Genomic DNA, 27,264 nt, shown 5'->3' with positions numbered 1-27,264 from the left:
ATCGCTGACGAGAGAGAAAGTGCGCGAAGGAAGGCCATGGCGCAGTCGTTCAAGGCGCTCGCCGCAATTGGAATCGAGGGCGTGGTGATGGAGGTCTGGTGGGGGCTCCTCGAGAGTGATTCCCCTGGGGCTTACAATTGGCGGGGCTATGTGGAGATCGTCTCGCTCGCCCGGCGCTGCGCGCGGCTTGAAGGTGCGAGCTGTCATGGCGTTTCATCAGTGTGGCTCGGGGCCTGGTGATCCTTCCTGGTTGGTCTTGTTTGAATTTTACTCTATTGATGAGCTTGAGCGTCATGTTCAGTTTTACTTTAATTCTTGGTTGTTAACATGCGATTGAATGACTTAACAAAACCTTTTAGAATGTTTTGGTAGTTTAATTAACAATTCAATTATGAAAACCTCTAAAATGATCACATATAACACTTGGCCTTGGATATCTTCACTCAGGTTTCAGGCTCGAGAAAGGGGTGCCTGTTTTTTTCCATGGAGAAACAAATCACTTGGCTTGTTATTCTTCAATGGTGGTTGTTTGATTCTTCTTTCATCATAGTCACAATGTTGTCGTCAGTAATTGGTACACCTTTTATCTTATTTTAACCATGTTAAATATTTCAAATTGCTTCCATTTCCACATTTCATGCCTACCACATATGTGCCTTATTTTAAGGTTGTCATCTGGTTCATGGCCTGCTTCACCTATTATCATAGGGCTTCAGATGAGTACCGGAAGCTCCATCCTGTCCAAATGTAATGTACTCGTAACTTGTTTATGTGTTTATAGAATATGTGTTGGGTTGGTGAATCAATGGCGCAACACACCCAAGTGGGGTAAATTGGGTGTTTAAGAAGTTAGAAGATTTTGTGGAAGTTTTCAAATAAAAACAATGAAACACAAGTAAAAGAAACAACAATATATGCTAGAAACAAAAGAGATTTATAGCAGTTCAGCTCAAATTCAATCTACTCCACTACCTTAACTTTTCACTGAAGATTTCAAAATCCATTAAAACCTCCTTCTTAACCATAAATACTTTATAGATATGTGTGTGTATATATATTTCTTGCAGACCATGAATCTGTCTGATCATACATGCATAAATATATATACATATATATCTTATAGACCATGCATATGTCTTGTCATGGCATTATACCACAATCCGAAAAATGTTTTGGTTTATTTTTTCTTTGTTTGACAGGCAAATATGACTCTGCCTAAGCTGCTGGGTGTCCATTAAGGGACGCCAACTACCAATAAGATTACCAAGGATGAGCTTCTATTATTGAATAAACTATAAAATGCCCAGAATTTAGATGCAGACCAATGCAAAATGGCAGCTCAAAGTCCACTTGTTGATGTGAGATAAACAAATATCCAAGAACATTCATCTGCAAAACCTTCCTTATACTTTCAAAGTAAAACATGTGATAAGGATGTGACAATTTTACCCTTATGCACTGCCTTATGGGCTTTTTTTTATCCTCTGAACCCTGCTTTATACATGTATTTGTTTCTGTTGGGTCTTTCAGATTTTGTCTCCATTCTCTTGTGCATGTGATAGCAGAAACTTTTACAAAATTTAGCATTAAATTGTTTTGCTGATACATCATCTACTCATACCCTGGCCCATCCTGTTGGTGGATTCGATTTTTTTCCTTTATTCTAGTCAAAGACCCCAATCATCTTACATCTGTTTTCAGCTTTAATTCTTTGATATTCAGATCTGTAATTAGTCTTTAAAATAATTTTCTCCAACTTAACTGCATTTTATTCACCAAGTCCTTTTTTGCAATAGACTGAGCTAGAAACATAAAATTTTCTTCCTCTTAGATTCTAGCCCAGAGAGTGGTAATTGGTTAATGCATTATCTGTTTAACATGAAAGATCCTTTTATACAGTTGCATATTCATATTTTATAATTTTTTGTCAAATGCTTGAACCTTTTAATGTTGTTGGCATTTTTATAATGCTGCAAGAGGCAGGACTCTGTTCAATAGTGCATCTGACCATATGATTATCCAATTACTTACACTATTATAGACCCGAGGCTGCTTTTTACAATCATTTGAATATTAGACCTTGGCTCTAAGTGCTTCTATTATTCATTGGCAGGTTGCTAGTCTTAGAGGATCTATAAGTAGTTTTCAAGAGCAGGCAAGTTACAAATCCAAAGTTCCGTCAGTGGCATCACCTTACAAGCTTTGTCAGGGTTTTAACCTTCAAATGTCTCTTTCAAGTCCACTTAAGGTCAGTTCTTGGTCAGGAAAGTATCGCCAAAAATTAAAATATTGTTGGCAGTTTGTACTTCCTAGCTTCTGGTTAACCCATGTTTTATATTTAATTGTATGAACATTTTGCTTCTTTTGACTTATTGAAAACATTAAGACATACTACCCCATGGCAAAGCCAGATATTTTCCATCCTTTCCTTTCCAGTAAATGCTAGAAAGTGTAAATCTAGATAGCAGATGCCATTTTAAAAACTCTTTTGTGCTTGTCACTAATTGTCATGTTTAAAACATCAGAATTTGTGTGGGCTTCAATGTGATCTTTCACCTAAATATGCCAACATCAGAATTGGAATTTCATTTATGCCCACACCATTGTGTGAACGAGGATCAAATGCATTGGAATTCACTGACCAACCACGTTGGCCAGTATCAGAATGATCAGCACAAGAATCGCAATGATAATTGTCATGTTTTCTTTAATGTGACTAGTGCACAGCTTGTTCATGCATTTATTTGTTTATCTTGGTTCCGCTGCCATCATGTTAATAAGGACCTATGGATTGCAAATGGCCAACTGGATTGACCTGTGTCATTACAATCAGCATAAGTGAGATTGCTTTGGAGAAACATTTTGACTTGATCCTGTTTAATCACAGGTAGATGGTGGATCAAACATTGAGAACTTGGGCTTGCAAAACATTCAAGCTCGAATTAGAATGGTGCTAGCATTTATGTTAGCATCACTCATGCCTTGGGTTCACAGCAAACCAGGTTTTTATTTGGTTTTAGGTAGCTCCAACGTGGATGAAGGATTGCGTGGCTATCTAACAAAGGTATATCTTGACATTTAGATCTTTTCATAGTTAGATATTGAAAATGTTTTGATGGAGCAGATTCTTGGTTCTTGAGGAAACTACTTTGCATGCTACTGACCTTGGCTATACTGTTAATATAGTAACATAACTTACTGAAAATAAACTTAATATGGTTAGCATGGTTGTTAAAATTGATATCTGGATTGAATGTTGTTCAATTTTGAAGAATTGATCTTAATCATTCAAAAAATTGTTCCCTTGTAGGATCATGGTAGGATTACAATCCAACCAATCCTACTTTAATACACATTTTTGGGCTGAATCTGGCCTTTTTAGACCTTTTAATTTAATTTTGTTGGGTCTGTGCCTTTTTGCTCAGGGTCCCATACCCTAAATAGAGAATTGCAGATGAAATATGGGAGTTTTCCCATTTTGATTCTAAGGCAATTTGTTCTGTTTCTCTTTCCACCAGATATATCTCTTTCTTCTCTTCTTTTTCTCCTCTACTCTCTATTTCTCCTCTTCTTTTTGTCTTCTTTCGATTTGAATCTTCTCTATAGTTAATCCTCTTTTTCTAAGCCATATCCTTATTATTCCATTCTTGTTCTTTTTGCCTATTTTGTAGTTCTCTTATTGTTCAAATCTTCTCTGTAGCTCTCCTTTTTTCCTCTTCTCCTGCTGACAAAATTAGAAAAAAGATTATCCTCCTAGCTTTCCTGCAGATGTCACCTAACTTTCCCTATAAGACTGCTCCTTAACTGAGACGAGGACTTTATGGTGGATGCATGGCTATACAAAAAAGGGTGAACCTTTTGGACTTCTTAATTTGTGAATGTCTGTAGGGGTGTCATTCTAATTTATAAATGTCCTTTGGAGTTCCTAGTTAATGTGTAACTCTTCTAGTTAATCTATGCATTAGTGTAAGTCTCTTGAGTGGCTAAGCTTATTGGGTTTCCAACTCTGTAATTTAAATTACTTAATTTAAATAATTTTCCAGCAGTTTGAATACATGAGAAAAAGACCAATAAAATGCACCTATAAGAAGAGAGAATGAAATGAAAGAAGTTTATGGTAAAAGGAAGTAGAGGAAGACAAAGGATTTGGCAGAAAATCTTTTGACGTGACATGGATATAATGGCCTTATAGAAGATATAACCATGGATAGAGATAATTGGAGAGCTAGAGTTCATGTAGTTGAACCCACCTAGTGGGATTAAGCTTGTGATGATTATAAGGAGATTCTTCAAATACTAGACACTATTGAATCTTTGAAATAAAGTCTGCAGTTGTTTTTAGGCCCTCCTGCACAATTAAGTCAAGAATATGCTCTGTATGACAAACATGAAATATATCCTCTCCCAAATGCTACAATGATTGCTTAAAATTAACTCTTTCAATTTTCTAGCAATTGGATCACTATTTGATGTATTATCAACAAAAATGACTAAACAAGTTATCAGTATTCTACTATAAAAATAAATCTTTTTTAAACTTGAAGAGTTTCTCCATCATATGGGTACTCCATGTACTTGTAGGAAAGAATTCTTTCTGTAATTGCTAATCATCATCATTAAATTGTCCGTTTAAGTAAATATAACCAAAATTTTAATATTTTGAGGTCCACAATCAATTGTAATAGTCAACTTAGAAGTAAGTTGATAAAGATAACTATGTGCAACTTTTCTGTCTCTACTCAATGCTTTAACACATCAACTCTTATTATATATTTTGATACAAGTTTGAAATCTAGTCGAAGAATATTCAAACATGTCCTGAAAAGTTCACTTTCAACCATGTTAAATGGATAAGTGTTGCCCAGAAAATAACCCAAAAGGGCGGGGGGTGGGGGTGGGGTGTTGAATTGGATTTTTGAAAACTTTAAATTTTTCTAGAAAATACTGAATGATTTATGTTGTCTTTCAATCTGCTTGCAAGTTAGACAGGATAATGAAATTAAGTACAAGACAAGCATTAGAAACACACAATATTTATAGAGGCTTGACTTTAAAAGCCTATGTCCTCTCTCTTCAAGACTATGCTTGAAGGTTTCACTAAGGTGTTTGAGAACCCTAGCTTTTGGTAGGAGCTAGAACCTTTACAATCCCTTGAAAATGCAAGAACACTAATTCAAAACTAGGCAATAAGCCCTCGCATTAATGGTGAGTAAATGCAACCAATACAACCGACTTATGGAGCTTGATCAATCTTAAGTACAAAAAAGAAAGTGATCTTATGCTCAATCAATGCTTCAGCACACCAGCAGTTGAGGCAATCACTCCTTTACTTGTAGAATTGAATGCCTGTAAGTGCTTTGAATGCTGGATCTACTTGACCCCTTTAAAGACACTCAGGCCTTCTAACTGTTGGAGGGATCGTTTCTCAGGAAATTCAAAATTCAAACTCTGCTGAAGTGGTCCTTTTTCAACTTGAGAGAAATCTTCAACTTTGCAGGAACATAGCTCATAGATATTCAGACAATCTGATTAGTGTTTTAGGTCAACAGAGGGGTTAAAAACAGACCAAAACTAATTAATCTAATCAACAAAGGGAAATGAACAGGCCTGAAGACAATTCAGTGGTACAGTCTGCTAAAATTTATTTCAGTGAAAAGACCCAGTGAATCAGGACGACTTTCAGGTTTGTCTGCCAAACCAAATCAGGAAACTTTTGTTTGACTATAATAAATCATACAAGAATATCAAGAGTGAAAAATGAATGTTCTTCCTCTTCCTTCATTGATCCGTAGGTTGACATATATATACACAAAATATCCTAAAAACTCTCCTAAAATACATTAACAAATTGCAACAAATTTAATAACAATATGTTACAGATTAGAATGAATTTGAACTTGGATTCCCTCATCCATTTTGAAAACTAATTAATCCTTTATTTCCTTTATTCTCTTAGTTTGAACTTCTCCAATCTTTTCTCATAACAACCTCATCTCCTTATCTACTCTTTGTAGCTTGGAATCATTTTTTTCTTTTTTATCTTTTCTAGCACTCCCCCTTAAGTTGGTGAATAGATATCCATCATTTCCAGCTTGCCTCTAATTATTTCAAATCCTTCTTTCTGCATTTCCTTAGTAAGAATGTCAGCCTCTTGAAACTCAGTAGGAACATAAGAAAGGCTTATATCTCCACTCTCGATCTCGTGTTTGACAAAATGTTGGTCAATTCTCATATGTTTTATCTGGTCATGTTGTATCGGATTATTTACAATACTTATTGGCGACTTGCTATCACTATAGAGCATTTTTGGAGAGGATATAGGTATGTTTAGATCCTTCATCAATTTTTCCAACCAAATAACCTCACACATGCCTTGAGCAATGGTTCTATATTCTGCTTTTGCACTGCTACGTGTTAGGAAACCAGTGACCGTAAAGCTTCGATTCTGCTCGGTTATGATCCGTAGAGTCGCAAGCACGAACTCCTCCAAGTCGGTCCACACGATCGACCCTTTCCACGAACGCCACGAGTAGTGCTAGCAACCCTAGGCGCCTCTTGAGAGATCCGAATTTCTTCCTCCTTTTCTAGCTTCTTAAGCGGCATATTTATAGAGTTAAAAACCCTAATAGTGCCTTGGAAAACCCCTAAACAATTTAGGATCGGCCCTTAATCACATTGGGCCGAATCTCTCTTTTAAATTGTGGAACGGGATCGATCTAAGTGTGTGACCCCTTAGGCCCACCATTGGGCTAGATGTAGGGCCAATTCTATTGGGCTATCTCAAGACCCAACTTATTAGATTAATTAAACTCTTTAATTAAACTTATGGGCTTCTTAATTAAACTCTTTAATTAATAGTTTTAGAATTAATCATATTAATTCTAAAACCTTACATATCATGGTTAACGTCTAGCAACATGCCATGAATACCTAGCCAACGATGAAAAACACGGACCTTTTCAATTGCAATTACCATGCAGTAAAATCTTTTCATCAATCTATGTCCCAATTGAATTTAGGGTATGGTTTTATGTCGAAACCCTAATCATTCAATAACTATGTATCCATTCCAGATTTATGACTTGATAGGTGAAATCAAAACATCTTTTGATTTCCACCTCACCTTGGCCAAGGATTTCCTCAGTCATGAAATCATCGGAATACATAGGACATCTTCTCATCTTATCGATAAGTGATGAATCCTATTTCGACATTCACAAGCCTTCATATGTGATAAGGTTACGCCCAGTGATAATTTGTTAATGACTCCATTAGAATTCAAAAAAGAACCAAAGCGTAACCAGTCAAATATAAGACTACCATGATGTCTCAAGTCTAAGGATCAATCTGCACTATTGCAACACAGGAATTTCAATTCGACATTAAATAATAACCATTAGGAATTCTGTAGCGGGTCTGTTCAGTGTACTTATTCTTATAATAAGCATCCACATATATGCACTAGTGTCCTCATATCAATGTCCATGAAACGAGACATTCTCCTAATTGAGCATGCATCATATGTGCTAGTCTATCCAAGTTATTAGTGTCCAATCCTAATAACTCTATGACTAGGAACATTTAAGATCAAGGCTTGAAAGGAATATGTTTCATGATTGTCATCTCTCCGCACGACCATATTCAACGAGCCTATTTGATCTATGGACTTTGTCGAGTATGGATTACAATAAATAATGATGTTGTAACAATTGATTAAAGATAAAGAATCAAAATGTAAAGTATGATCAATTACATGTAAATATAATTGGTTTGTGGAGCATAACTCTAACACTACAAGCCACTACAAGTTGCTTCTTACTTCTCCATGTGACCAACTTACCCCATAGTTTAGTACAATATCCTAATGTAGATCTGCTATCCTCAATGGATCCAACTCAATTTGCATCTACATATCCACCAATTCCCCTATCTTGGCTCTTTTTAAATAATTTTCAATGTTCTAAAATGCGCTAGGCAGTAGTTGGGAGCCAGATTGGGGCCTAGCGCCTAGGCGAGGCCTAGGAAAAATGCTATTTTTTTTTTTTTTTTTTGTATTTTCAGATAAATCAAAGTTGGAAAGACAAGTGAAATACTGAAATTAAGTCTGAGAAAACAAACTGTTAGATTAATTTTAGATTCAAGAAGGCATAAGTAACAATAATGCAACATAAACCATATTTGAAGAATCTAACTATCTAATTCGACTTCTTCATCTCCATATTCTTCCAACACATATCTTCATCGGACTCAAAATCAAATTCATTGATTTCTTGCTCATCTTCACAAAGCTTTCTCACCCTAGAACTTCTTTGAGGTTGAAGCATCTCATCTACTTCGGATGCTTCACCAACCACTTTCCAAGTGAGCTCTGTACCAAGCTCAACTTCTTCATCATCTCCTCCATCAATGATCCATCCTTGTGCATTACTAGCATCACTAGTAAGTAGCACATCAACATTCATTTCCTTCTCCCTTTTTTGCTTGTTCATCAATTTCGCATTAAATTGGATATAGACTAGATTGTTCAATCGATTCACGTCCAGTCTATTTTTTTTTCTTCGTATGTATTTACATAAATAAAATAAGAGCAATATCAATACAAATGATAAGTGGATAAGGATAATGAATTGATATTAAATAAATATAATTCATAGAGATAATGAAATTAAAATATTAAAAAAGTTTTAAAATATACACTAACCTCTTCAAAAGTGCTCGATTTCTTTCACAACCAGATAAGCTAGTGGTTAACGAGAGGATCCTTCTCACCATTTGTTGCAAGTTTGGAGTTTGATTTCCATAAGTCATCCACCATTTAACTACATAGGTTAAACAAGTATAAAGTAAACAAATTTATACACTAATACATGATAGAAAGGATTAAAGGAATTTTATACTTGGATTATGTTATACGCATTTCCCGCATCATTCCTCATGGGCCAGACTCGGTCCAATGGGCCGGCCCAATCGCCCGAAGCCCAGAAGGCCCAGGTGGCCTCGCCAAAGAAAGTCTATACACCATCGAAATCCGAAGCTCGTAAAACGAGCATCTTGCAAGCTCCCGGCAAAGCCCATAGCGAGCTCTCAATGATCAACTAACGATCTCCCAGCAAAGCCCTCAGTTCGCTGGACCATCCAGATCGCTGGCCTAAAACCTCCAGCTCGCATAAGTGGCAAAGCTACTGAGAAGTCAGGGGTAGGGTCCATTTACTTTACCTGCAATAGCCCATGCTCCTTGTAATGAGGATCCCACTCCCGGTTTTGTGTAGATGATAAGGGCTGTTTATCCCCCAAAATGTCATCTTTATATTTCTATATGTTATCCAAATTGTAAAGGCCCCTCATTATAAATAGGAGTCAGAGATACCATGAGGGGTACAAGGAGAATAATTAGACACCGCCATTTTGAAAGAATAATCAGAGTGCGATCGTGGAGTAGGTATCGTTCTGGCCGAACCACGTGAAAATCGCTTGTGTTGACTCATATCTGGGATCTTGGTTTTCCTCCTCTTGGCACTTTGGACTTACTCACCGCAGCCCAAAACCAATCACGGTCGGCTAAAATTGAACGTCGATAGATTATAATTGTCATCATTTTTTTCACACCCTTGAGTTGCCCACGATTTTCCAAAAACTCCCTCTTTACAAGTATACTTTGGCAACTCAACATTTATATCATGGCTTTGCAATTCACCATCATAAAACATCTCCATACAGTTAAAAAACCCATCCATCACTTCATGATCAAGTTGTATATCCATATCCTTGAAAAAATAGTAGGGATTCAAAAGGTAAGCTGTAAAATGCAGTGGACTATCTCGCCTATCTTTCATCCTTGCTTCAGTAATCCCCATAATAGGCTGATAGTTCTTCTCAAGATTATTTAGGGCTTCCTTAATGTCTTCCATTGCCTGCTTAATCTCTCCACATAAAAAGCCCATAGAAGGCTTTTTATTTGCATCAACAATTCGAAGCACCTTCACCAAAGGTGCAAAAACCTTAAGGCATACAGTCACACCATTCCAAAAAGCAATGCTTATCACAGTAGCATAGGTTGCTTTCCCTTTAACAGTCTTCGACCATTTGCACTCCTCCCATTCAGAGCTGGTAAACATTGTCCTCATTTGGGCCTTTTTCTCCATCAAACTCTATAGAGTAAGGAAAGAATAAGCGAATCTAGTAACTCTCGGTCTCACTATATCCCTCTTCTTCGTAAATGACCTCATTAAGGATAAAGTCTTATGGTGTGCATAAATAAAGATCGTCAAACTCATGGCTTGATCAATGACCTTCTTATACCTCGACGGTTTTCCAATACTTTTAAGCATCAAATTGATGGTGTGAGTGGCACATGAGGTCCGAAAGATATTTGGCCTCTTCACCTTTAACAATTTTGCCACTCCCATATTGTTGGCAGCATTGTCGGTTACCACTTGGATGACATTTGGTGGCCCAATTTGTTCAATGCCCTTGTCCACAAACTCAAAGATGAGTTCACTTGTATATGCTTCATCTGAAGACTCATTGGAGGAAAGAAAAGCAGTACCTACGTTAGAATTAACACACAGGTTCATGATGCTCCTCCTTTTTCTGTCTGTCCAAGCATCTATCATAATGGAGCACCCATTTCGTGTCCACTCTTCTTCATGCTTCTTTAGTATCTCTTTTTTTTTGTCAACTTCTCCCTTTAATAATGGTTCCCTCAACTGGTATTGACTGGGAGGTTTGAAACTTGACCCAAATTGACCAACCGCCTCAGCAAACAATTTGGAGCTATCATAATTAATAGCATTGAAAGGTATACTAGCTTCGTACGCCTATCTAGCACAATATTCACGAACAGACTATGTTCTCTCTTTAAAGAGTGCTTTGCTGATATTTTGTTTTCTTTGCATCATTCCCGCACTCAAACAAGTTTCAGGGCTGATGGAGCTTGCAAACTTATCCATAAGGCCAAGAGTATAGGGTGTTTTTCTACTCCCTAACTCTTGGAATTCATCTTCATCATCCCCTTCCCCCCTTTCAGGGATATTAACAGAGGATCTCATCAAATCTTCATCCTTCTTATTCTTTGTTAGATCTTTGGATCTGACTGGGAGTCTCTTTCGAAATTTAGGAAGAGAATTAGCGGGAAGAAGGGAAATAAGAGAGAGAGAGAGAGAGAGAGAGAGAGAGAGAGAGAGAGAGAAGAAAGAATAGAGATTGAATTAGCAGGGAAAGGACTTGTGGATTAATCTTCACATATCCCCATCCTCGTGAGCATCTTCTTATTTACAGGGGTTGGTTACAACTAGAGACTTTCTCTAACTACTTCTCTAGAACCTCCAAGTAGCCATGTGCCAAGTGGGCTTATTACAGTTACACCAATCTCCCCTTATACCCAGCTACATTCCTCTAATTATAGACTTGCCCTTGGGCTATGACACTCTTCTTCTTACTCTTCCTCAGCAATAGCATTCTTGCATTTGGCTTGATCATCCGGAGAAGATTTTGGACGTGCAGAAACATTTTCAGAAATGTGGCCGATGTGTTCTTTTACTCTGTAAACACCTCAAGACATAATTTTACCACACAACTTGCATTTAACTTTATCTATATTCTTTGGATCAATTAACATTCCATACTCTTATCCAACATCATTTGACTTCCTTTTAAGAATTGAGGAGGCCTTGGACGATGCTCTCGTACTCCTAATCCCATTCAACATCATTTGACTTTCTTTTCTCTTCTTTTTTTTTTCCATGAGTAATTAAAATTGAATTAAAATAGACAACTAGCTAACGACTTTATGAAACATTAACATAAATTATTAAGTTTAGGGTTTAGACGTTGTGAAACATAGCTTATAGGCGTTATAAACAATATAATTAAACAAGAAATCCAGTATTGTCGGTTGCTTTTTGTTGCTGCAACAGCCAAGTAGAAATTTTTTTGTACCGGAAGAAGAAGAAATACAAACCTAGATGATGGCCATACGTACTGGAGGAAGAAGAGCGAGAAATGGAAGGGAGAGAATGATGAAGAGATGAATGGCGGCGGCGATGAGAGAGAGAGAAACGATGAGAGATCGGCAGTGGCGACAAGTCCACGAGAGACGACCCAGGCAGCACGCAACGAGAGAGAGAACGAGAAAGCGACAAGAGAGAGAAAAGGAAAGGGGAAATATCAAAAGGGAAATGGAAAAGGGGAATACTGATCCAGGTGGCTAGGTGGCCTAGGCAGCGTGCGACCCAGGCGGCCTAGGCAACGTGCGACCCAGGCGACGAGAAGGCTAGGCGACCCAGGTAGCGAGGCGGCTAGGTGGCCCAAGCAGCGCACAACCCAAACGGTGAGGCGGCTAGTCGCCGCCTAGGCCGCTTAGGCGCCAATTGGGCCCGATTAATCGGGCCTAGTGCCTAGAGCGGCCAAAGGCCGCCTAGGCCACGTTTTAGAACATAGATAACAGTCATTTCCTGGGTGTTCCCTTGAGATACCCAAGGATGTGGTGTGCTGCCTCAAGCTGTCTTTTTGTAGGCGAGTGCATGAATTAACAATTATACTTGCATATGCAATGTTAGGATGAGTGAGAGATAAGTAGATTAGTTTTCCCATTAGGCGTTGGTTTCTTCCCTTATCCACTTGGTATTCACCCTTGTCTTCTTTTTTCTTCCAATTGGGTTTTAGCGGAGTTCTAGTAGGTTTACACCCAAGTTTACCTGTTTCCCTTAGCAAACCTAACATGTACTTCCTTTAGGATATGAAAATTCCTTCTTTGCTTCTAGCCACTCCCATTCCAAGAATATATCTCAATTTACCTAAGTCTTTTACTTCAAATATGCTCTTTAGTTGCTTCTTGAGATTCGCAATTTCTTGGTTGTTATCCCTTGTGATAATAATATCATCCACATACATAATGAGGATTGTTCTTCATCCATCTGCTTCAAGTTTTGTGAATAGGATATGGTCTGCCTGCCCTTGCTTGTATCTAAGGTTGTTTAGAGTATTACTAAACCGTTTGAACCATGCCCTAGGGGACTGCTTAAGGCCATATTATTAACTTTTTTAGTTTACATACCTTTTCCTTTGTATCCTCCGTCTCAAAGCCAGGCGGTATCCTCATATAAATCTCTTCTTGTAGTTCACCATTCAAGAAAGCATTCTTGATATCTAGCTAGTGCAATTTCCAATCCAAATTGATAGCTAATGAAATTAACACTCGGGATAGAATTTAGCTTGGCTACCGGGGCATAAGTCTATTCATAGTCAAGTCCTTGAGTTTGTGTGAACTCTTGGGCTACTAGTTTAGCCTTGTACCTGTCAATGCTCCCATTTGACTTGTACTTTATTGTAAATACTCACTTGCTGCCAACAATTTTTTTTCCATTAGGTAGTCTCACAATTTTCTAGGTGCCACTGGTTTCTAAGGCCTGCATCTCATCCATAACTGTTGCCTTCCATTTTTCATCATGTAGGGCATGATATATATCTCTAGGAATCTCAATATCATCAATGCTAACAATAAAAGCCTTGAACTGAGGAAATAGATTTGAATACCCCAAATAATTAGAAATAGGGTGTTTGGTACATGATCTCACCCCTTTCGTTAGTACTATTGGGATATCTAGGTCATCAAATCCTATAGATTCCAACCTATGCACAACACTAGCATCTGGACGTATCTCTGGATTAGATAATGGGCCTAGCTGAGGATCACGAGGCCTTTTGGAATAAACCAACGGTGGTTTGTCAGAAGCCTGATCATCCTGGATCTGGTTGTTTTGATCTCCCCCTTGATAAGGCACCAAGCTTTGGGTAGAAATAGGGACTGGTTCAGTAAGAGGTGGTTCAGGAATAGGTTTAGTATCAGAGATTGTAGAAGGCAGGGAAGTAGGATGAGAGGTAGGAGGTGAACAAGTAGGGATAGATATGGTAGAGTCCCAATATTTCTCTGTACTAGGCGTGCCCCCCTGCAGAGGAATATGGGAAAACAATGGTTGATGCTTAAGAAAGGAGACATCACAAGACACAATAAATCGTCGGGTAGAAGGGTTATAACACTTATATCCTTGCTGAGTAGGAGAATAGCCAACAAATATGCATTTGAGAGCTTTAGGTTCAAGTTTGGATTGAGAAGGTTGGTATTTGTGCACAAAGATAGTGCATCCAAAAACCTTAGAGGAAAAGGGAATTCAGGACTCGGGTATGATGGGGATAGAAGTCAAGAAAAACACTTAAGGGAGTTCTGGATGCAAAAACCTTAGAGGGAAGTTGATTAATGAGATATGAGGCTATGAGAATTGCTTCTCCCCAGTAGGAATTAGGCATTGAATTAGTGAACATGATAGCCCTATTTTGCTTCTCAAGGAGAAGCAGTTTTTTCTTTCTACCACCCCATTTTGTTGAGGATCGTAAGGGCATGAGATTTGGTGAATGATACCATGCTTAGTTAGATAATGATTGAATTCATTGGAAAATATTCCCAACCATTATTTGAACATAAAACATGGATGGAGGATTGAAAAATATTTCTTACCATTTGATGAAACCTTTTGAAGATAATATAGGCTTTAGATTTGTCTTTCATTAAGAACACCCAACTAACTCTTGTATGGTCATCTATGAACGTGATGAACCAACGAGTATTAGTTAAGTTGAGAGTCCTTGCTAGTCCCCAAATGTCACTATGGACCAAATAGAATGGCTTTGAAGGCATATAGATATGAGTTGGATGTAAACTTTTGGTTTGTTTAGCAAGGATACATTGTTCACAATGAAAAGAATTGCTCATTTTATTAATGAAAAGAGAAGGATACAAAAATTTAAGATAATTAAAGCTAGGATGCCCTAAACGTTGGTGCCATAACATGAGTTCAAAATCTAAAATAGTAGACAAGGAGGATTGAATGTGTGACCTAGATCCAAGAGAATGACCAAGCCCTGAGATATGATAGAGACCCCCTTTTTCCTTAGCACTGCCAATCATCTTCCCCGAAAATAGGTCTTGAAATTCACAATAAGACGGAAAAAATGTGACCAAACACCTCCTATCTCTAGTTAGCTTGCTTATTGATAACAAGTTACTTTTCAAATTAGGCACATATAATATTGATTTTAGAATTAATCCTACCATAAAAGCTATCCCTTTTCCTTAAGCCATAGATGTTGTACCATCAACCATGGAGATGGTTATACCTTGATCATAGGGTTCATAGGCTGACAACACCTTAAGTGAATCGGTCATGTGATCCGAAACACCTGTATCTATTATCCAACAGTCTGCAGTGAATTTATAAGAAATTAGGGAGTATCTAGATTTACCTTGTTTGGCCAGAGATACTACTGGATTAGGATTATCTATGGCCTAGTAGTATCTTTGGCCTTAGATTTGATCACCTTGGTCTGGCTTAACAACTACAGTAATACTTCCAATTGATTTGTCGATAAGGTCAGATTAGTTGGTTTTCCAGCTTCAGCCTCTACCACATAGGCGGATTGATTCACCTTCCTTTGGTTTTTTGGCTTTCAATTTGCTAGTTTTCCATGGATTTCCAGTAAGTATCTCTTGTATGGTATGGTTTATTACAGTGGTCACCCCACTATTGATCCTTCTGGGACTCTCCTCTAGATGTGTTAAGTGTTTTCATCCTAGAATTAACCAGGGCTGATGTTTGTGAGCGTACATCATTATTGGAAAACCTTGATGAAGTTAACATCACCTTTTTCCTGCTCTCTTCTCGGCTAACTTCTACAAAAGCTTCCCTTATAGATGGGAAAGGCTTAGTTCCAAGTAATCTGCCTCTAACTTCATCTAGATCAGAATTGAGGCTGTGTAGGAAGTTAAACACTCTCTCCTTTTCCATCATCTTGTCATACTTTCTTCCATCTTTAGAACACTCCCAAGTGATTTCATAGAATAGATCCATCTCCTTCCACAACTCTATTAGAGTATTGTAATATTTAGTAACATAATTAGTACCTTACCTTGTCGTTCGAATAGTAGATTGAATTTGAAAACATTGAGCAGTGTTCTCTATGTAAGAGTATATTTCTTGTACAACTTCCCAAATCTCCTTGGTTGTCTTGTAGAACATGTAAGTTTTTCCAATCTTTGGCTCCATGGAATTGACCAACCAGGCCATGACAATAGAATTCTCCGCCTCCCAAATGCCATAAGTTGCTGATTTTGTATTAGTCTTAGGAACTGCTCCTGTCAAGTAACCTACTTTTCCTTTTCCCCTAACAACCAACAAAACTTATTGAGACCATTTTCTAAAGTTGGTTCCATTTAGTTTATGTTGAGTAATCTAGAGGGAATGATTGTCAAGAGCCATTGAAACTAATGGAACTTGTGTATTTCTAGTTGGAAGAGGGATGGTGGTAGACGTCTCTTAGAAATAACCAAAGACACTTTGTCTTCATTGATACAAATGAGCAAGAACAGTATCCTCTTTTAAAGAGAGGATTATGAACAAAAAAGGAAGGAAATAATCTAAACATTGACAACATCCTAAACTACATCCTTGACTTACTATATTTACATATTATTTACATAAAACTCAGATCCTAGAATATTTTAGGATCAAGGACAAATCTCTCTTGATTTTAGCATATTTCCAGCACTCCCCCTCAAGCTGGCTTGTAGATGTCTTCCATAGCTAGCTTGCCAATGAGTTTATCAAATTGCTTCTTATGAAGACCCTTAGTTAGAACATTAGCAATTTGTTCAGTTGTTGGAAGATATGGCATGCATATTATTCCAGCATCGAGCTTCTCCTTGATGAAATGTTTGTCCACTTCTATATGTTTTGTACGATCATGCAATACCGGATTATGAGCAATAGAGATGGCAGCCTTGTTGTCACAATAGACTTTTATAGGTTTTGATTGAGGAAATTTCAGCTCTTCAAGTATCCTTTTGATCCACATCCCCTCACAGATTCCATGAGCAACGGCTCTAAATTCTGCTTCTGCACTACTTCTAGCCACAACATTTTGTTTTTTGCTTCGCCAGGTGACAAGGTTTCCCCCAACAAACGAACAGTAGCCTGAAGTAGATCTCCTATCATTAACACTTCTTGCCCAATCTGCATCAGTGTAGATCTCAACTTGTAGATGGCCATGTTTCTTGAATAGTAAGCCTCTTCCAGGAGAACCTTTAAGATATCTTAGGATTCTATAGACTGCTTCAAAATGCTCTGGCCCTGGTGAGTGCATAAATTGACTCACCACACTCACTGCAAAAGCAATGTCAGGTCGCGTATGAGACAAGTAGATTAATCTGCCCACAAGTCTCTGATATTGTTCCCTGTCCTTTACTTTTTCAGGTTTGACAGCATATAGTTTCACATTAGGCTCAATGGGAGTTTCTGACACCTTGCAGCCGAGTAATCCTGTTTCTCCAAGAAGGTCAAGAACATATTTTCTCTGATTGACAAAGATGCCTTCTTTGGATCTTGCAAACTCCATTCCAAGGAAGTATTTTAGGATTCCCAGATCTTTGATTTGGAACTCATTTGCAAGTTTCTGCTTGAGGACTGCTAACTCTGTCTCATTATTACCAATTAAAATAATGTCATCAACATAAACAATCAAAATTGCAACTTTACCATCTTTTGAGTGTTTATAAAATATAGTGTGATCTGCCTGACTTTGAAGGAAGCCATAACTGGTAACTGCCTTTCCAAAGCGTTCGAACCATGCTCTTGGAGACTGTTTGAGACCATACAAGGATTTCTTCAGTCTACATACTTTGTTACTCCCAAGTTTATTTTCAAATCCAGGAGGTAAACTCATAAAGACCTCCTCTTCAAGATCACCGTTAAGAAACGCATTTTTGACATCAAGTTGGTGTAGAGGCCAATCTGAATTTATTGCAAGAGACAACAGAACTCTGATAGAGTTTATTTTTGCCACAGGAGCAAAGGTCTCCTGATAATCAATCCCATAAGTCTGGGTGAAGCCTTTAGCCACCAGTCTGGCTTTGTACCTGTCAACACTCCCGTCAGCCTTGCATTTTATTGTAAACACCCATTTACACCCTACTATTTTTTTGTCTCTGGGCAAGTTAACTATCTCCCAAGTACCACTTCTCCTTAGAGCATTCATCTCCTCTATAACTGCTAATTTCCAGTTTGGATCATCCAAAGCTTCCTGTATATTCCTTGGCACAAACAAGTGTGAAATCCTAGATGTGAAAGCCTTATGATTCTTAGATAATCTGTGGTAGGAAAGGTATTTAGCAATAGGATATTTAGTGCAACTTTTGACACCTTTCCTAATTGCTATAGGAATATCAAGATCAGAAATACTAGGTAAATGATTAGAAATAGTTGAAGAATCAATTTTGGAACTATTAGGTAAAGTAGAGGGAGGTAGACTAGAAGTTGAAGTGGGAGTTCTTGAACTTACAGTGCCATTTATCAGGTTTTCAGATTGGTTTTGTGCAGAATTGACATTCAAGTCTTTGTTCTTTTGATGAAATCTCTTCCTGGTATAAACCTGAAGCTCAGAATCTAGATCATTATGATCAGTTTGTAATAATTCTCCCCCTGCCCGAGAAACCCCTTTACTTGGCATCAAATAACCAGAATCTCCTAGGTGACCATTATCAGAAACATGTGATTCCTGAGTAGGACAAATTGCATTTGGAAGGGGGACAGAAACATCCCAAAAATTGTCTTCAGCTTCATGGTTCTCCCCCTGAAGGGAATTTTTGGTAAAATAGGGTTTGTTTTCAACAAATGAGACATCCATACTCACGTAAGTCTTTTTTGTGAGAGGATCATAACACTTATAGCCTTTTTTATGAGAGGTATAACCCAAGAAAACACATTTGACAGCCCTAGGATCAAGTTTTGAGCGAAATTGAGTAGGTATATGAACATACACAGTACATCCAAAAACTTTGATGGGAAGGTCCGAATGTAATCTAGTGTTGGGAAAAAAGTCTTTGAGGCACTTAAGGGGGGTTTGGTACTTTAATACTTTAGTAGGCATCCTATTTATCAAATAGGACGCCGTTAAAACAGCTTCGCCCCATAAATATTTTGGAACATGCATAGAAAACATGATGGCACGTGCTACTTCGAGTAAATGTTGATTTTTACGTTCAGCAATGCCATTTTGTTGAGGAGTATATCGACAAGTAGTTTGGTGGTGAATACCTTTGGTTTTCAAAAAATCCCCCAAGTGCTCATTGAAATACTCGGTGCCATTGTCAGAGTGTAAAATGCCAATTTTAGTTTGAAATTGGTTTTCAATCATAATGTAAAAGTTTTTGAATAAAGTTTCCACTTCAGATTTTTTGTGAATCAAATAAACCCAACACAAACGAGTATGATCGTCTATAAAGGTAACATACCATTTTTTTCCAGATAGAGTAGAAATTTTAGATGGGCCCCAAACATCACTATGAATTATATAAAACGGTTTGGATGCTTGGTAAGGCTTTGGTAAATATGTAGAACGATGATTTTTTGCCAAGATGCAACTTTCACATTGAAAAGAAGAACAATCCATTTTTTTAAATAATTCAGAAAATAAACGTTTCATATAGGTAAAACTAGGATGTCCTAGTCTAAGATGCCATAGCATAATTGTGTCTTGAACAGGAATTGAACTAGTACTACTAAAGCCCTGAGCTTTTTTATTACCAGAAGACTTTTCATCAAAGTAGTAAAGACCTTCAATCATCCTAGCACGCCCAATCATCGTCCCTAAGTTCTGGTCCTGAAATTCACAATAGGATTCAAAGAAAGTAACACGACAGTTAGAGTCTTTGCAAAGTTTACTAACAGACAAAAGATTGCAGGCCAAGTTAGGAACATGAAGAACAGAATGGAGATTAATTTTTTCGGTTAGTTGAATAAGACCTTTTCCTGCAATAGATGAAAAACTACCATCGGCAATTCTGATTTTTTCATTTCCAGAGCTAGGAGAATAGGTATTAAATAAATAAGGAGAACTAGTCATATGATCGGAGGCTCCAGAATCAATAACCCATGGAGAGGAATATAGACAAGAAAGAGCTTTAGGTTTTCTACCTGTGTGTGCCAAGGAAACACTAGGAATACCAGATGAGGAATTGGATTGTAACAGCTTCAAGAGTTGATCAATTTGCTCTTTGTTGAAGGGACCTGTGTCAACCTCATTCGCAATAGGGACCCCATGGTTATTGCTCTTGTCTCCTCGCTTGTTGCTCTTCCAATTGGCAGGTTTGCCATCAATTTTCCAGCAAGTCTCCCGAGTATGGCATGGCTTGTTGCAATGGTCACACCAAACCCGAGGCCTCTCACTGCTTCTATGTTGGTAATGTGCAGCCTTGTAGGTAGATGTATCAGTAAACAAGGCAGAGTTTTCAATGGACTCACCAGCAGTTTTTTTGTCGAGCATGACACTCCTTCGGCTTTCTTCTCTTCTAACCTCAGCAAATACTTCACCAATGGGAGGTAGGGGGGATCGGCCAATAATCCTCCCTCGGACCTCATCGAACTCAATATTAAGGCCAACAAGAAACTTGTAAATACAGCCATCTTCAACCATTTTCTTGTGGTGGTTGCAATCTTCAGTAGATTTCCACTCATAAGTGTTGAAGAGATCAAGATCTTGCCACAGTCTCTTCAAGGAATGGAAGTATTTAGTAACAGAATCATCTCCTTGCCGAATCTCTCCCAGCTTCAAAGTTAACTCAAAAACCTGAGATTGGTTACCTAGGTCAGAGTACATCTGATTTACATTATCCCACAACTCCTTTGCAGTAGGATAACACATATAATTAGAACTGATATCTTCATCCATGGAATTAACCAGCCATGTCATGACCATAGAGTTTTCAGCATCCCAAATAGAGTGTGCTGGATCATCCACTGCAGGTTCCTTTTTGTCGCCAGTAATGTAGCCAATTTTTCCTTGCCCGCGGATATACATCCGAACAGATTGAGACCAGCGAAGAAAATTATCACCATTTAAACGAATGGTGGTGATTTGGACAGAATGGGTACTTGAATGGTTTGGCTGGGTTGCTGGATATTTTGTTTGGATAGCAGCAACAGGATTTAAGGATGTTTCGGAAGTGACTTCCGACATAACTTACACGCTGGAAGAGGAAAACACAAGAAGGAAATGAAGCAAGCAAGGTTACCAAGATCTGGGAGATGGCTGCAAAATTAGTTGCTGTCAATGTAAGGTGCCAGCAAGCAGAAGGCGGTCGCGGCTCTCTGCATAAGCGGTTGCAACAGTAATCTTGTGAACGACTGTGGCCGCCGCGTTGTGCAGAAGAAACAGTTGCGGCAGTGCTTTCCAGTGGCTACGGTGGCTGCAACGTGCAGCTGCGCTGCGCTGTGCAGCAACGGTGACTGAAACTGGTCAAGGTAGAGAAGTTGCGAGCAATCGGCAGTGGCTGAAGCAAACACAGCGGACCCAATCGGAGTGGGTGTCACCGTTCGGAAGCGAACGCTGGTCACGGTAGAGAGGTCGCGAGCAATCGGCAGTGGCTGAAGCAAACACAGCCGACCCAATCGAACACCGCTTGCACTCGCGCAGCAGAGGCTTGCACTCGCAGGCGGTAGAAAGAATCCTGGCGGTTGACGATGGAGAACGCGACAGAGAAGATGACCTTGGGTCAATCTTGGGTGGCCGCGACCAACAGATTCAGGCTTGGCGAAGGCTGGGAATTGCCGAATCCGGGCATCAGCAACCAATCGAGAGGCCAATAGAGGAGGCGTAGACGGTTGCGTGAAGAGCCTCACACGGCGTGGATGGTTGGGATTTAATCTGGCTCTGATACCATCTTAGAAATAACCAAAGACACTTTGTCTTCATTGATACAAATGAGCAAGAACAGTATCCTCTTTTAAAGAGAGGATTATGAACAAAAAAGGAAGGAAATAATCTAAACATTGACAACATCCTAAACTACATCCTTGACTTACTATATTTACATATTATTTACATAAAACTTAGATCCTAGAATATTTTAGGATCAAGGACAAATCTCTCTTGATTTTAGCATATTTCCAGCAACGTCTCACTAGCTGATTGAGTTTCAGTCATGATGTGTACCTGAAGGATTCTACAATTCGTAGGAAAGGAGGAAACATCTACCACAAGAACGTGGCTTTGATATCATGAAAAATGAATGTTCTTCCTCTTCCTTCATTAATCCGTTGGTTTGACATATATATACATAAAATATCCTAAAAACTCTACTAAAATACAGAAACAAATTACAACAAATTTAAATAACAATACATTACATATTAGAATGAATTTGAACTAGGATTCCCTCATCCGTTTTGAAAACTGCTTCATCCTTTTTTTCCTTTATCCTCTTAGTTTGAACTTCTCCAATCTTTTCTCATAACAACCTCATCTCTTTGTCTACTTGTTCACAACTTGGAATAATTTTTTTTTCTTTTTTATCTTCTCCAACAAAGAGAAATAAGATCAGAGTATATGAAAGACAAATATAGATAAATAGTGAAAAGTGAGCTTTGATTGATTTTTGGGACCAAAAACATTGTAGAAAATATCTACTTCGGAGACTATTTATAAGGATCTAACAAAGTTTGGTTGAGTAAACTAGCTTTGAGGATAGTCATAATTCATTCTAGGAAAACATTGGTCGACCCAAGTGATACTTTGGTTGACTAAACTTAAAGTGATAAAATGATGTGAACACACTAGCTCACTTTGGTTGACCATAAGGACCACTTTGGTCGACCAAATTGTAAAGAAATGAGCAAAGCTTTTTGTTGAACTTTGATCATTCAAAGGACTTCATGTGTTTGACCAAACTTGTCATTTGTGAGGATGTATTTACTGCCTAGCTTTGGTTGACCACTTCACCAATTTGGTTGACCAGACTCCTTTAAAAATGTTGTTTTAATCAGAAAAGCATACTTTAAATTTAACTTTTGAAAATACTTTGATAAAACGAAATGAATATTTGATTTTCCCAAAAACCACTTAAACATTTATTAATTTAAGAAACAGAATTATTTTTGTGATCATCAAAATACTAATTGTACCTTTGAGGTAAACAATAAGTATGTTTAATAACTACACCAGAAAAATCAATCTAACTTCTGTGTTGATCAAACTTAAAAGTTTGAACATTGCCACTAGTCTCTATGAGACTCTTGGTGACCTTTAACATTAGCGTTTGTTGGACTTAGTATTTAAGAGACTTCATTGGACATCTACTCATATGATTGTGCAAGTTGCTAATTTCTTCATGACTCTGTCTCACATATTTTATAGTGTTTACAACTTATTCTTTTGATCCTTTAAATTTGACATACTTCTGATGTCAATCTTCTCTTCTTAGCTGTTGAAGATGGAGAATCATTCACTTAATTTGCAGCCTCTTTCTCTTTTTCTCCATTTGGTGCAAACATCTTTCCAATGATTAAGTAAATCAAAAGCCTGAAAATAATAATACAGAAATAGTAATAAAGAAACTATTAAAAACTATTTTGAGAAGCAAACAATGGGTTTTCTAGGTAGGTACTTGAGAAATAAATAATTTGGCCCACTCATTCATAACACAATTTGAATAGTGATGTAGAAAAATTATCCTAGATCTAATTAGAGGGAGGGAGGGTGCTTTACCTTTCCATAGGTTGTGCCTAATTTAACCACCAAGAAGGAAAAGAGTATGTGTTTAGACTAGGTAAAGCCTGATCTTATGCTTTTTATCCATATTTGATAATCAGATAGTTGCTATTTTTATTGTTAATTATGTACATATTTGTTTATTATAAATAAATATGATTATGTTAATATTCTATATAGATAATTAATATTTGTTCAATTTATGATTATATCAAGTATACAAATACATTGTCCTCTAAAAAAAGTATAAAGATGTAGTCATATTTGCTTTGGCAGTTATGGATTATTGGGTTTGGATCATAATCAGGTGAATGGATCTGAATCACAATCAATATCCAATAAAATGGATTAGAAACTGATCATATTCAGATTAAAATCTAATCCATTTGATGGCCATAGCTGCGGTAGGATCTTACAATTCTTGATCTGATCCTACAATTTCATCCAGAAGTCCCACGTCAAGACCCCTTCACCCACTCTATTTAGGATCCTGAATTTAACAACCATGCTAGTTGGTTCGCAAGCATGCATAATTTAGGGATTCTTTATGAAATCCTTCCATGGTTTAGTTTGATAAACATATGAAAAGTGTGGACAAGAAACTTAATTTTGGGTTATTTCCTAGACCTTGTTTGTTGATGAGATTAATGCCGCCTCCTTGGTTCTGAATTTTTCCCAATGAATATCCCATTTCAGTATGATTGCAGCGCAGCAGATATAAATCCAATTGGAAGTATTAGTAAGCAGGATCTTTGCAGATTTCTGCGTTGGGCTGCTGGTCATCTTGGTTACGCATCTTTAGCAGAAATTGAAGCAGCTCCCCCCACTGCTGAATTGGAGCCAATACGGTCCAACTACAGCCAGGTATATCATCTAGCACATTTCCGTGTTGTATATTTTCTGTCAAAACTTCTTGGTTGAAAGATAACAAAATTCACAAACCTTTAATTCCTAATTTTTCCAACTATGTTTTTTCGCTCCTGAGTGAAGTAATGCCTTGTAGATATTATTTCTCTTTGCTTATTCTTTCCTTGAGTTGAGTTAATATATTTAGTTTTGCTTGATTTCTTTCAGTTCCCAAACTTTTGGCAAATAAACTTCCCTTGTTTTAAGATATCTCATTATTTTATGAGCTTCTTTGGACCTCCTCTCTAACGTTTGATTTTCAAGGTCCCTGTGGTATTTATTTTTCTGTGTATGAACAGCCAAGGTTTCTATTCATTTTTTTTTTCCTCTCATTTTCTTTAAGGTTGGGGTTCCAAGGATCATTAGTTATATGCAGTGAACGTATATATTGTACTTAGTGCAGTTAGGAGACTAGTGTTTTTTTTTTTTTTTTGGGGGGGGGGGGGGGGGTTGTGAATGTGATAGGATACCAGGTAGAATTCCAACAGCAATCAAATATCAATAGTTTCCAATACTTTTCAGCAAGAAAATAAGAATAAACCAGGGCATTCGAGAGGCCCTAACTCTCCCAATTCTTCTGTCAAAAACCAGCTACCTTTCTCTCTTTCTCCCGCCTTATTTATACCTCTCCTCACCACCTTTCTAACTGAATTCCCTTCGCACATGCTAATTATTCCCTCAGATGTGGATTACAATTCTACCCCTCCCATGCGCACATGTTGGTTGTTACACTTGCATGCGCTGACCCCTCACTCTAATCTCCGTGCCTTCCGCAGCTTGTGGCGTCTTTGGTAAGTCTGGTGCATCGGCGGCCTATCATTACTCCCCTCCCACACTTTCACCTTGTCCTCAAGGTGAAAAGATGGAAACTATTGCTGAATTATGTTGTAGGGCTCCCAAGTTGCCTCTAATGGTGGTAAGCCCTTCCATTGTACCAAGATATCCAGCCCGCACAAGTTAGACCCCCGTCCAGGCCGAACTCCCAGCATCGCTTCGGGTTCAACCTTCATCTCTAAGTCTGCCTTCAGCTGGTGGGGAATCTCCACTCTTGCTGCCACCTCTCCTTTGGCCTCTCTTAGCTTAGACACATGGAAAACAAGGTGAACATGGCAGTGTGCTGGTAGTGTCAGTTTATAAGCCATCGGTCCCACCCTCCTCTCAATTTTAAACGGCCCATAATACCTAGGAGCTAACTTCTCATTTGGGCGGGCAGCTAGGGACTTCCTTCGATAAGGCTTGATTTTCAAATAGACTAAGTCACCAACTGCAAACTGCACATCCCTTCTTTTCCGGTCAGCCCCCCTCTTCATGATAGCTTGAGCTCTTGCTAGTTGGTCCTTGAGTTCTTCCAACGCTAAATCCCGCTCCATCAGTTGATGTTCTATTGCAGACACATGGGTAGTGCCTTTGTCAAACTGTATCAAGGTTGGTGGTTCCCTCTCGTAAACTGTTTGGAAGGGAGTCACCTTTGAAGCAGTGTGGTATGATGTGTTATACCACAATTCAGCCCATGGCAGCCACACATACCATCCCATAGGTCTTGCTGATGCAAAACAACGCAAGTACGTCTCTAGGGTCCGATTGAGGACCTCCGTTTGCCCGTCCGTTTGTGGGTGGTAGGCCGTACTACGATTAAGCTTAGTACCTTGAAGCTGAAACAACTCCTCCCAAAAACGGCTTGTGAACACCTTGTCTCTATCCGAAACAATAGACCGGGGCATACCATGAAGCCTCACTATCTCTTTGATGAAAATTCCAGCCACTATTCCTGCTGTGAACGGATGCTTGAGACTAATGAAGTGGCTATATTTGTTGAGTCTATCCACAACCACAAGTATAGAATTCATATGGCCCAACGTTGGTAAACCCTCAATAAAATCCATGGCTATATCATCCCAAATCTGACTGGGAATAGGAAGAGGCTGTAGAAGACCCCCCGGCATTAAAGATTCATACTTATTTTGCTGGCAAACGTCACAATTTCCCAAATATTGGTGTATGTCCCTCTTCATGCTAGCCCAATAAACACTCGTTGCAATCCGTTTATATGTTTTCAAGAACCCGGAATGACCTCCTATACTTCCGTCGTGACCCTCATGGAGTAATAATGGAATTAGGGAAGAACCCTTAGGCAGGAACAACCGTCCTTTGTAAAGGAGCTAGTCACCCACCAGCTGGAAATCTGATCAGGAAGCTAGATCCTGCTATAACTCCCTTATAATTCCTTGTAAGTAAGCGTCTTTCTTCACCTCTCGGGCCAGCTGATCTAGTTGCACCACCTTTAGAACTGTTAGTGCGAATAGGGCTGCTGGGTGACTGATTCTCGAAAGGCTATCCGCAGCCTTATTTTCCAACCCCGGTCGGTAGTGTATCTCGAAGTGAAACCCCATCAACTTCAACATCCATCTTTGATATTCCAGACTCACCATTCGCTGCTCCAATAAAAACTTCAAGCCCTTATGATTTGTCCTTACAATGAACTTTCTTCCCAAGAGGTAATGCCTCCATTTTTGGACTGCAAACACCATGGCCATCAGCTCCCTTTCGTAAACCGATTTTTTTTCTCTTTGACGGCTTAAGAGCATGGCTGAAGTACGCAACCGGCCTAAGATTCTGCATCAATACCGCCCCTAACCCTTGCCCTGGAGCATCAGACTCAATTATAAAGGGCTGATCGAAATCTGGTAGGGCTAAAACTGGCAGCGACACCATTGCTGTTTTGAGTTGCTGAAAGGCTCGCTCAGCCTCCCCATCCCAGAAAAAATT

At 38.5% G+C, this 27,264-nt stretch overlaps 1 protein-coding gene across 1 annotated transcript in view; it reads left to right on the top strand.

Moving 5' to 3' along the window:
- The window catches only part of LOC127813054 (glutamine-dependent NAD(+) synthetase-like), a 45,090-nt gene continuing 17,826 nt past the window's right edge, over positions 1-27,264 (top strand). Inside the window, exons 1-5 of the mRNA XM_052353767.1 lie at positions 1-249; positions 448-574; positions 2,114-2,248; positions 2,888-3,064; positions 24,289-24,456. Coding sequence (XP_052209727.1) covers positions 2,225-2,248; positions 2,888-3,064; positions 24,289-24,456 — 369 coding nt within the window. The 5' untranslated portion in view covers positions 1-249; positions 448-574; positions 2,114-2,224. The remainder of the gene's footprint in view (positions 250-447; positions 575-2,113; positions 2,249-2,887; positions 3,065-24,288; positions 24,457-27,264) is intronic.

This window comes from Diospyros lotus, chromosome 11 (genome assembly GCF_014633365.1).
Source record: "Diospyros lotus cultivar Yz01 chromosome 11, ASM1463336v1, whole genome shotgun sequence".
Lineage (NCBI taxonomy): Eukaryota > Viridiplantae > Streptophyta > Magnoliopsida > Ericales > Ebenaceae > Diospyros > Diospyros lotus.
This window is presented reverse-complemented; position numbering and strand designations above follow the sequence as displayed.